Raw genomic sequence first — 12,466 nt, 5'->3', positions numbered from 1 at the left:
CAGATCCTAGATCAGCTCTGGTAATCTGAGATGCTTTGTGGATACAGGACCAGGTGCCTGCATTCACCATAGACATCATTAACACACACACAGCTCAGAGGAGTCGGCTCCGACAGATCCAGCTCTGAGACCCGTCAGCAATGCATTAAGTGAATGTCTTTATGCAACAAATGTTAATACGTCGAACCGCATCATGTCGAACCGAAATGCTTTGGTTCATTCCTCGAATGAAACCGACTCTACCGAACTGACTCTACTGAACACTACTGAACACGGCTGGCCTTCCCTGGGACTAGTGCCACAGCCTTGCAACCTAACCTGGACTGCACTGCATCCAGCCACCACCAGGGAGCAGCAGAGCGCTGTTCTCCAGTGCTGGAGGTAGAACTTGTCCCCTTACCCACAAATCTAAGATCAGATAGGCCTGCTAACACTAACCTTTAAGCCCTATTGGTTAGGATTAGCAGGCCTATCAGATCTTAGATCAGTTCAGGGGGGTGACACATATCTAGCCTAACCCTGTATCAGTGGCTGAGTGCAACTTGATCTACTGCAACTTGTTCCTCGAGCACTTTGTCATTGATTGGGTGGATTTAATTTTCCACAGCTTTGAACAATGGTGACACAGACAAGGCCAGGAGTAGGAAGATGCTGAGACGACCTGTCAGTGTCTTCTGGAGAACTGTCATATACGGCCACCAGCTTCCCTGTTCTACCAACACACACACACACACACACCAAGCCCTGTCCTCAGTTTGATGGCAGTGGCCTTAATTTCAAGCTTGGCTGCTTGTCTCCACTAGTTTGAAAGCTACACTGTCACTCACCGAGGCTCCAGGGGTGTGTGTGTGTGTGTGGGGGGGGTTGTTAGGTTGGCTGATCAGGTCTATAGTCAGTCAGTGGTTGATCTTTGGCAGGGGGTTCTGACTAATCAGCTAATCAATGCTCTTTAGTCTGGACCACGCTTAGCCTAATTGAATGAATCAGTGTTTTAATGCTGGGCTGGAACAAAAACTGTTACACTCCTGGAGTTGGTACAGTAGCAGAATAATAACTGTGTGTCTGCCTCTGTGTAGGTCCGCGATGGGCGTCGTGGAACCTGGGGGTCTTCATGTGTATCCGCTGTGCTGGCATCCACAGGAACCTGGGCGTCCACATCTCCAGAGTYAAATCTGTCAACCTGGACCAATGGACCCAAGAACAGATCCAGGTACCATGGGGTGTGCGTTTTTATAGGGGTGTGTGACGGACAATGAGGTCTGGGTGGTTTTTGGGGTGTTTTGGTTGCGGCTGAGTGTGTGTGTGTGTGAATTAGACAGATGAAGAAAAAATGGTGTGTTTGAGGATGGGGGGGGATAAATTAAACCCAAAGTGTAGGCCTGTCTGTGGTTTGTTGAGGAGTTGTCTGTCAGGGTAGATGGAGCTTGCATCTCTCTCTCTGAATGTTAATTGCTGTTTTAATGGCTAATTAATTCCTGATGGGTAATTATTCCAACTTTAGCTCATTCATTCCTCCTATCAAATCCATCATTCTCCTCCTCATCTTCTGTGTGTGTGGGGGGGGGGGGCTGCCTGCCTGCCTGCCTGCCTGTTTGTGTATGTGTGTCATTACCAAGTACAAACTGAAATGTAAATATAACATTTCAAAGCAGTTGTGGTGACACTTTCTCACTTTCTTTTAATTCCATTTGTTTTGAAGACCTTGCCCTCTGCTTGAATATGTGATGCATTATGAAGCTAGAGATGTCTAATGATATATTCAAGGCTGTTATCTCTCTCTCCCGTGTGTGTAGAGTATGGTAGACATGGGGAACAACAAGGCCAAACAGCTGTACGAAGCCCACCTCCCAGACACCTTCAGACGTCCACAGACCGACCAGTATCCTCTCGTCTCCCTCTCTCTGTGTGTGTTTAGTAATAATGAACCCCTCTGTGTGCATCTGCATTTGACCAGCACCCATCACAACACAGTTCCTCTTCCCATGTCACTTTGGACCCAGTTGTGATGAGACACATTTGGACCCGGCACCTTTGCGTGCATATGGGTTGTATAGGAGAGTGTAAGGCAGCATGGTATCTGGGCTGCCTGCTGTTCAGACAGGACAGCTGTTTGTTCTTGATAACAGCTGTTCCTGTTCAAACTCCGACTGAATTCACACGGTCTGCCTGGTTCAAGTCTCTAATAAATCATCTGGTGCCTAGCTTTGTCGGGGGATGGGCATCAGTTTAGCCTTTTTGATGGCTCCTGCTAGTTCTGACAGTAGTTCAAAGCCGTAGGGGTCGAACTAGCTAGACTAATTGGTAGGTAGGTCAAATGTGTAGGCCTACGTATTCATTGTGTGGGTAGTTGGAGTATTTGAAATAAGGCTGTGTTTCTCTTTGCTTTCATGTTGTCCTTCTCCCCCTCACCTTTTTTGTTAAAGTGCCTTTCCTTTTTCATGGTTCCTTTGTCTGTCTGTATTTTCTTCACTCCCATCTTGCCCATCTCCTTTTCTGTTACTTCTCTGTTGTCAGCTTTGCTCGTCTCTCTCACTTTTTTCAAATTCAATTCAGTAGACTTTGACATGGCAAGTTAAATTACTTACAGTACTAGTCAAAAGTTTAGACACCAACTCATTCTATGGTTTTTCTTTATTTTCTACATTGTAGAATAATAGTGACATCAAAAATATGAAATAACACATGTAATCATGTAGTAACCAAAAAAGTGTTAAACAAATCAAAATATATTTGAGATTCTTCAAAGTAGCCACCCTTTGCCTTGATGACAGCTTTGCACACTTGGAATTCTCTCAACCAGCTTCATGAGGTAGTCTCCTGGAATGCATTTCAATTAACAGGTGTGCCTTAAGTTCATTTGTCAAAATTCTTTCTTTCCTTAATGCGTTTGAGCCAATCAGTTGTGTTGTGACAAGGTARGGGTGGTATACAGAAGATAGCCCTATTTGGTAAAATACCAAGTCCATATTATGGCATGAACAGCTCAAATATGCAAAGAGAATTGACTGACCTTCATGTCATAAAGTAATCTGGAAGATTTCAAGACCTTTAAAAGTTTCTTCAAGTGCAGTCGCAAAAACCATCTAGCGCTATGATGAAACTGGCTCTCATGAGGACCTCCACAGGAAAGGAAGACCCAGTTACCTCTGCTGCAGAGGATAAGTTCATTAGAGTTATAAGCTTCAGAAATTGCATCCCAAATAAATGCTTCACAGAGTTCAAGTAACAGACACATCTCAACATCAACTGTTCAGAGGAGACTGTGTAAATCAGGCCTTCATGGTTGAATTGCTGTAAATAAACCACTACTAAAGGACACCAATAAGAAGAGACTGGTGGAAGCGCGTCCTTTGGTCTGATGTGTCCAAATTTGAGATTTTTGGTTCCAACCGTGTCTTTGTGAGACACAGAGTAGGTGAACGGATTATCTCTGCATATGTGGTTCCCACCGTGAATCATGTAGGAGGAGGTGTGGGGGTGCTTTGGTGACACTGTCAGTAATTTATTTAGAATTCAAGACGCACTTAACCAGCATTGCTACCACAGCATTCTGCAGCAATACGCCACCCCAYCTGGTTTGCGCTCACTGGGGCTATAATTTGTTTTTCAACAGGACAACGACCCAACACACCTCCAGGCTGTGTAAGGGCTATTTGACCAAGAAGGAGAGTGCTGCATCAGATGACCTGGCCTCCACAATCACCYGACCTCAACCCAATTGAGGTGGTTTGGATGATTTGGACTGCAGAGTGAAGGAAAAGCAACCAACAAGTGCTCTGAATATGTAGGAACTCCTTCAAGACTGTTGGAAAAGCATTCCTGGTGAAGCTGGTTGAGAGAATGCCAAGCGTGTGCAAAGCTGTCAAGACAAAGGGTGGATACTTTGAAGAATATAAAATGTATTTAGATTTGTTTTAATACAATTTTTTTTTACTACTTGATTCCATATGTGTTCATAGTTTTGATGTCTTCACTATTATTCTACAAAATAGTAAAAATAAAGAAAAACCYTTGAATGAGTAGTTGTCAACTTTTGACTGRTACTGTACATTGTCAAAGTACACACAACAACAATGGTGGGACCAACAGCAATAAGGCATCAGTAATAATAGTAGTTGTGGAAATAGTATTACCACTAACGGCAACAACAATATGAATGTGAATAATAATAAACTAAAGCCATAGTAGTAGGGAACTCTCAATATGACTGAAAGGCCTCATGGCATGGTATGAAAGCCAAAACATATTGGCAAATATTATTGACATTGCATTCTGTCTGTCTTTCTTTCCCCCTCCCCCCTTCAGCTCTGGCCTCTGACTCGTCTCCATGTAAATTCCAGCATGAATAAAGATGTGCCTACAGGAGCAGCATCTGAATATATTCACGCACCACTTTTTCTTGAGGGTGTTTGGGCCTGCTTTGACAGCGACCTCCCTTACTTCGCTTGTTTTTCTGCATTGTGAATTTCAGTCTTTCCCTTTCTTTCCTCCCCTGCCTCTGTAATTAGGCCATTCAGAAACATTCAATGCCGTCTTGGTAAGCAACTCCAGTGTATATTTGGCCTTGTGTTTTAGGTTATTGTCCTACTGAAAGGAGAATTTGTCTCCCAGTGTCTGTTGGAAAGCAGACCGAACCAGGTTTTTGTCTAGGATTTCACCTGTGCTTAGCTGTATTCCATTTCTGTTAATCCTGGAAAACTTCCTAGTCCTTGCCGATTACAAGCATACCCATAACATGATGCAGCCACCACCATACTTGAAAATATGAAGAGTGATGTGTCGTGTTGGATTTGCACCAAACATAACACTTTATTTAGGACACACAGTTAATATCTTTGTCACTTTATTGCAAACAGGATGCATGTTTTGGAATATTTGTTTATTCTGTACAGGTTTCCTTCCTTTCAGTCTGTCATTTCGGTTAGTATTGCGGAGTAATACTAACCGTGTAATATTGTGGTTATTGTCCTCTCCGGCAACTGACTAAGGAAGGACGCCTGTATCTTTGTAGTGACTGGGTGTATTGATACACCATCCAAAGTGTAATTAATAACTTCACCATGCTCAAAGGGATATTCTTTGTCTTTTTTCTTTACCCATCTACCAATAACGTCCTTCTTTGCTAGGCATTGGAAACCTCCCTGGTCTTTGTGGTTCAATCTGTGTTTGAAATTCACCACTTGACTGAGGGAACTTACAGATAATTGTATGTGTGGGGTACACATATGAGGTAGTCATTCAAAAGTCACGTTAAACACTATTTCACACAGAGTGAGTCCATGCAACTTATTATGTGACTTGTTCAGCACATTTTTACTCCTGAACTTATTTAGGCTTGCTCTAACACAGGAATACTTATTGAATGTCTAATGTCTAAAAAATGTCTAAAGATATAATTCCACTTCGATATTATGGGGTATTGTGTGTAGACCAGTGACACAAAATCTCAATTTAATCAGGCTGTAACACAACAAAATKTWGAAAAAGTCAAGGGGTGTGAATACWTTCTGAAGCCACTSTATAGTAAGACATAGCTGTGTGTGACTGTGTGTACTACAGTGTCATTCCCTAACCCCTGACCTCAGAGCAGTAGAGTTCTTCATCCGGGATAAGTACGAAAGGAAGAAATACTACGACCAGAACGGCCTCAAAACAGCTTCAGTAAGTGTGTATACACACACACACACACACACACACACACACTGTCCACAACACTGATCTGTTACACAGCAATTGGCACGAATAATTGGTGTGTGTATGTATGTATACCATTATTTGTGTGGGGTTTGTATGTGAATGGGAGTTCTTTGTGAGAGGCATGTTTGTGTGTCTGGCTGCATATACAGCAGTGTTCATGTTGGCACCCTTTTTAAAATCTTAGTCATTTTGTCTCAAATATAATTAAGTCACATTTTTGTCGTTTGATTTAGTCTAGTTATTGTCAAAATGACAGTGGGCCATTTTAGTCAACTAGTAACATATTAGTCACGTCACATTTGTATTGCCCCATTAATTTATAGTCAACATAAATCACTGACTTCCTTGTGCACAAACATACATAGCCTTGTCCTACCAACATCTTTTTCTGCATGACTTCCTATCGCATGATTTTCTTCCCAACAGCCAAATTGGCAGAAGAATAGATTACTCTGCAGCAGATAAAACATCTGACCTCTTGACAGGGCTCCAACTTTTTTACAGWGGCCCCAGCCCATGATTTTGTCGCACCAGTAGAAAACGAAGTGGCATCACGCAATAGAAAACATCTATCATTCACCTTCGAAAGTAATCCGCAGTGCTTTAGACTGTGTGTAATAGACTATTAAGATTGTAGGCTATTCAACAACAACAAAAAGTTGTTTCATCTAACATGTCCAAGCAGGAATGCATGGTTCAAGATCATTTGATGTGCAACCAAATCCAGTTATTTGTCTTGAATTGTGAGTAGACAATAGGGTATTGTTGTTATATTATAATGTTAAAATAGGGTTACAGAATTTTCAGACTTTTAATTTTTCAATAGAGATGTAGGAAAATTCACCTTTATGTGCATAAATATCATAGGCTAATTTATTTTAGGGCTTATTCACCACATGAGGAAGTGAAAACTCAAAACACATTAGAGCGATTGCTAACAGTAAATAGAATACCCACTGCTAATAGCCATGTATTAATCTAACAGTAAATGTAATGTCTTAAAAAGCGTTGCAATTGTAGGTTTGCTACCCAATGGACTGGCAATGGCCGATGAGCAATTGCTCATTTTGCACGCTTCGTATCTTAACGTTAGACCCGCTGGGCCTCGAGGGACCTAATGAGCAGGCACTCCGACTGCAACGTTTGAAACGGTTTCATTCATATTTCATATTTGCCGTCGCAGAAATAATCATTTGCTTGTGTTCAAGAAGTTTCCTTTCATTTAAACGTTTTTCTTAAATACTTTGTAGTGAATTCTTTCGTCATGTTTTTTCCCCCCATCATATTTTAATGATCTTGTAGAAAACACACAAGAAGTATTATAACCATCATAATCATGTAAGCCAGATAGGCCTTTCACGTACATGCCCTTATGTCAGTCAGTCATCAGTCAAAAAGAGAGGGTCTCCTGAAATCAGTCACCAGCAACACAACATTGGGGTAGGTGCATGTCTGACATCAATGTGTGCGCAATTACTATGATCATTTTTCAGAAATGTACCATATTAAATTGATAAATACTGTTGACAAAGTAGGCTATGGTGTAATGGAATGATTTTGCCTTGTTTTGTCATGACAGTGTTATGACCATATTATGACAGGTTGACGAGTTGTCAGCTGTTATGACGTATTAAGAATTGGTTATGACCGTGTCATAGCGTGTTATGATGCTGTGTGTCAAGTAAAGTGTTACTGATATTAGATACAGCACCGGAAAGATACAGCGAGAGTGACATGACAGCAATCGATACGATACAGATGTTATCAAATGTAACATCCAATGCCAGGAAATTAGAACGGTATCAATTCTGTGTGGTGTGCTTTCTGAAACCATCCCTACATGGTAGTTGATGAATTGGTCTAATGTATCTTTAGCAGATGCTAATGAATAACGACCATGATCTAAGTAAACTAAAATGTAGAATTAATCAGATGATATTAGTGAGGCTGTGACAGAGCAAGAGGCAGGCGTGCGTGCTGACCTCGGTGACCTCGGTGACAGATGCGGGTGGGTCTCCTTCAGACGAGAGATGGAGCTGTGACTCAGACCTCCACCAACAGCATATTAAAGTTCTGCAGAGCGAGAGGGAGATTACGTAAATGAACATACCTGAAACAAGTTTGTTCAATACCGTATCTAAACCAACATCATTTCATCTCTCTTTACATTGTGCTTATGCAGTCATAACGTCAGGGGAGTGTGCTTTAACATCTGTCAAGTAAAGTGATAGCAATATGGTAATCTTGTAAAAAGAAAATGTAAGTAAAGTCATATGACTTCACATGAGATTTATCTTTATTTTTTATCTCCAGTTTTCTTTCAAAAAAATAGGGCAGCAAATGTTAGAAATGTCTACATTTAGATTTTGGTGAGCTTAATAGGCACACTTACCCAGAAAAGCTGGAACAACAGTAGTTGCTTCCAAAAGATTTGGGATTTTGAAATGTTATCCAATCAGAAGCCTTTTTCTCTTTCCTGGAGCGCACATCAAGTGGTCGCTTGTCACAGCAGCAGGTCCCAGTTGATCAGGGCAGACAATTTACTCCTGAGGTGCTGACTTGCTGCACCCTCTACAACCACTGTGATTATTATTATTTGACCATGCTGGTCATTTATGAACATTTGAACATCTTGGCCATGTTCTGTTATAATCTCCACCGGCACAGCCAGAAGAGGACTGGCCACCTCATAGCCTGGTTCTCTCTAGGTTTCTTCCTAGGTTTTGGCCTTTCTAGGGAGTTTTTCCTAGCCACCGTGCTTCTACACCTGCATTGCTTGCTGTTTGGGGTTTTAGGCTGGGTTTCTGTACAGCACTTTGAGATATCAGCTGATGTACGAAGGGCTATATAAATAAATTTGATTTGAATTTCATTACAGGAATCATGAGGATAATACACTTTACTGTTTGACCAAATCATGGTTTTACCCCCCCCCCCCAAAAAATAGGACATTTTGATACTTTTGAGTGAGGTGACCATGTAATGAATGCTTAGCTCGCGTGCAACCTTTTTACAAATTTAACTCCGAGGCAAGTCAAAGGTTTGCAAAATGCCACTAAATGGTCAGTTTGGAGCTTTGCCCCTTGACATACTGTAGTTGTATTGTAATTAAAGTGTTCTAAGTCGGGGTCTGATAGGTTGCTGCAAACTACTAGCTAGCGTTGTTAATCTGTCTCAGCCAACCTCAGCGTAGCACTTTCAGTTGTCTCTTGAGGTCAGTAGTATTTCTTCCCCCCGTCAATTTGTGGGTGCAAACGCTGCTCCTGTGGAAACGTTGCATTTGGTCTTGTTTGAATCTACTCGATAAGTAAAGTTGCTCCAAACATCGGCCTCTTTTCTACCGGGAGCTTTAACCACATGGCGTGTGCCTTATTTGCGTCTATGATTTGTTGCCGCCAGATTGCAGATAACACTGAAAAGATCTCAACCTCTCCAAAAACTCTTGTCCAGTCCACTTACTCGTCTGATTTTAGTCACAGAGGTCATTTAGTCTCGTTTCGTTTTCGTCAACCCAAATGTAAAAAATAATTTTCATTTAGTTATAGTTTCTCTAGGTCTATTTAGTCAGATCGTCTCGTCAAATGCCACTGAAAAATAGGTGTTTGACATTTTTGTCACTATTTTAGTTGACGAAATTAAAACTTTTATACTGGTCTCAGAAGAAAAGTATGTATGGATTAAATGCATGCCCATCTCTCGGTGTGTGTGTGTGTGTGTGTGTGTGTGTGTGCATATGCACACATCTCTCAGATCACTGAGTGTCTAAAGCCCATTTTCCACCTGAGGCCTAACCCTCTCCCCCGTCCACTCACACCTGCTACCTAGCATAAGCCTGATAGCCTTGCTGACACACATGATGTATGCAGACTCATACTCTCACATCTGTCTCTGTCTCTCTCAGGCTCTGCCAGCAGGAGTACTCTGATCTAGGATCTGTCTGTCTCTGTCTCTCTGTCTCTCTCAGGCTCTGCCAGCAGGAGTATTTGATCTCGGATCCTGTCGTCTCTGTCTCTCTGCTCTCAGGCTCTGCAGCAGGAGTACTCTGATCTAGGATCTGTCTGTCTCTGTCTTTCTGTCTCTCTCAGGCTCTGCCAGCAGAGTACTCTGATTCTAGGATGCTTCTGTCTCTGTCTTTCTCTTCTCTCTCAGGCTCTGCAGCAGCAGTATCTTTTATCTAGGATCTGTCTGTCTCTGTTCTCTCTCAGGCTCTGCTAGCAGGAGTACTCTGATCTAGGATCTGTCTGTTGTCTTTCTGTCTCTCAGGCTCTGCCAGCGGAGTACTCTGATCTAGGATCTGTCTGTCTCTGTCTCTCTGTCTCTCTCAGGCTCTGCTAGCAGGAGTACTCTGATCTAGGATCTGTCTGTCTCTGTCTCTCTGTTTCTCTCAGGCTCTGCCAGCAGGAGTACTCTGATCTAGGATCTGTCTCTGCCAGCCACACAGATGCTGCCTTTTATATGTAAATTCATTATTAAAAAGAACTCATTATCATTTTAAGTCATTTTGCGCGGATGGCGGTTGGGGTCACGTAGTGTGTGTGTTAAGAGAGCTCTGAAAATATTTCTGGTTGGGTAGACACCTGTGTATAAGGTTTGTACTGTATGTGTGTGTTAATTTGTGCATATGTGAACTTACATCGCGTGTGTGTGTGTGTGCTTGAGGTGAGTGTGTGAAAGACAGAATAGAGCCCTTGTGTCTAGTCCAACATCCATCACTGAGATAACTGATGCATTGTGGGTATGAACACATCTGATGTAACAGTCCTTGCATGAGCCCATTGTTCTGCCATGAATGCCATAGTACTGTCTGTGTGTCTTTGTTCGTGTCTTTGTGTGTGTGTGTGTGTGTGTGTGTGTGTGTGTGTGTGTGTGTGTGTGTGTGTGTGTGTGTGTGTGTGTGTGTGTGTGTGCGCGCGCGCGCGCTCAACACTGAAGTCAACAAGACCTCACAATCTCGCTGTCTAAGACTACCTGACACTCCTGGGACAATCACTGTTTCCAAATGCCCAGAGAGAGATGGTGACAAGGGGGTTGAGACAAGATAGAGAAAGAGATGCAGCGAATCCCAAAATGAACTCTTGGCCCCTATCCCCTAGGCCAGGGGTATTCAACTCCCGGAGCCGGCTGCTTTTCTGTTCTACCTGATCATTAATTGCACCCACCTGGTGTCCCAGGTCTGAATCAGTCCCTGATTAGAGGGAAACAATAATAAAGAAAATGCAGTGGAACTGGCTTAGAGGTCCAGAATTGAGTTTGAGGGCCCTAGCAAATATAGTGAAAATGTCATCGAGACAATTCRAGAGATGCTCTCCTAACTAGGTAAAATCACATCAAACAGGGTGTCTGTAGAGATGAACCCGGCACTCTCGGGCCGGAAAACGCTATTGGTGTGTTMGAGCCCTAACACTACACCCCTGCCCTGCCTCTGATGCCAACACATTTTAATCTCCTTCACCAGCTCTGTTCTCTCTGTTCTCTCTCACTCTCTCCCTCACTCTCTCACTCTCTCTCACTCTTCAGCTYCATCCTAAATGTGCCTGTTAATGCTGCTTCTCTGTCTCCGTTCTCCGTATCAAAGTAAGAGAAGAAAAAAACAATGGAACAAAAATCTCACTCAAGAAAATCCCCTGAATGTTTTTTTTACTTTACTTTTTATCCAGAGGTGTGAGAGAGGCTGGTTTGATGAATAACTGAGAAGGAAATTGCTAAAAATTCACTTTAGATAGACTTGCTCCGTGTGTGTTCTCCCCTCAGGTAGTTTAGAGAGCGGAAGAGGAGGAAAGAGAAGGGGGGGGAGAGAGAAACACAGATTTGGAATACAATGCAAGCTCTCTCTTGCTTTCTCTGAACTCAAGCTCTGCCTACCTCCAGGCGCCGATTGCCAACGAACGCTAGTGCCGTTTTGCTATCAGCCTAAACAGCACTGTATGCAGGTCTGGGCAGGTCTGGCTAGGGAGATAGGGGAGCAAAACTAAGTTATCCTGTGTTGATGTGCTATCAGTGCACCTTCAGTTAGGCTGTGACCTACTGAGGTTGGCCAAGAGAAGCTAGGAGAAGCCTAGTGGGCAGTAAATAGTAGAGGGTTTCTGTCTCTCTCTATGGCTCTTTTGTCTCTTAGGGAGGTCAGGGTTGAGTAGGGCTGTCACTCAGGTGATCAAGTAGAGCCACTTGACTTGGCCCACGCAGAAAAGGCCTTTGTTGTTTCAAATACACACACACACACACACACACACAGGATTGTTCTAGCCTAAGGCATGTGTGTGATTGCTCAAATCATTCACCATATGAGTTTTCATCTGCTTCTGTATCTTATGGGAGTGTGTGTGACCTTCTGGTGAATGTGCTGACTGTCTCTTCCTCCGACTCTACTAGGCTGGGTAGTAAAAACACCCCAGCTTCCACTACTGGCTGTCTACTAACCCTCCTCTTTTCATCTCTCCCTCCCACTCCCTCTCTCCCTCTGTTTTCCCTTCTCGTGTCCTCTGCCTGCCTCCTTTCTTCTTTCTGTTTCTCTCCCTGTCCTGCCTCTAACCACTCTCTCTACCCCATCCCTTTTTTCTCTCCTTCCCTCTATCTTTCTCCCGGGCAGAAGTCGTCTGATGCCGCTGCCTTCTCTACCTCTCCCGCCTCACAGGCTGCTGAGAAGAACAGACAGGAGGTCTGATGTTTTGCCGTCGTGCCACCCGGTGTTGCTAAAAGCTGCTTCTGTGTGCTGATCCTTTCTGTGTGCTGATCCTTTCTGTGTGCTGATCCTTTCTGTGTGCTGATCCTT

At 43.1% G+C, this 12,466-nt stretch overlaps 1 protein-coding gene across 1 annotated transcript in view; it reads left to right on the top strand.

Annotated features, from left to right (window-relative positions):
- The window catches only part of LOC111951860 (stromal membrane-associated protein 1), a 56,553-nt gene that overhangs the window by 3,428 nt on the left and 40,659 nt on the right, over positions 1-12,466 (top strand). The window contains exons 2-5 of the mRNA XM_023970146.2: positions 1,077-1,210; positions 1,794-1,879; positions 5,586-5,661; positions 12,284-12,352. Of these exons, the coding sequence (XP_023825914.2) occupies positions 1,077-1,210; positions 1,794-1,879; positions 5,586-5,661; positions 12,284-12,352 (365 nt within the window). The remainder of the gene's footprint in view (positions 1-1,076; positions 1,211-1,793; positions 1,880-5,585; positions 5,662-12,283; positions 12,353-12,466) is intronic.

Source organism: Salvelinus sp. IW2-2015, linkage group LG25 (assembly GCF_002910315.2).
Source record: "Salvelinus sp. IW2-2015 linkage group LG25, ASM291031v2, whole genome shotgun sequence".
Lineage (NCBI taxonomy): Eukaryota > Metazoa > Chordata > Actinopteri > Salmoniformes > Salmonidae > Salvelinus > Salvelinus sp. IW2-2015.
This window is presented reverse-complemented; position numbering and strand designations above follow the sequence as displayed.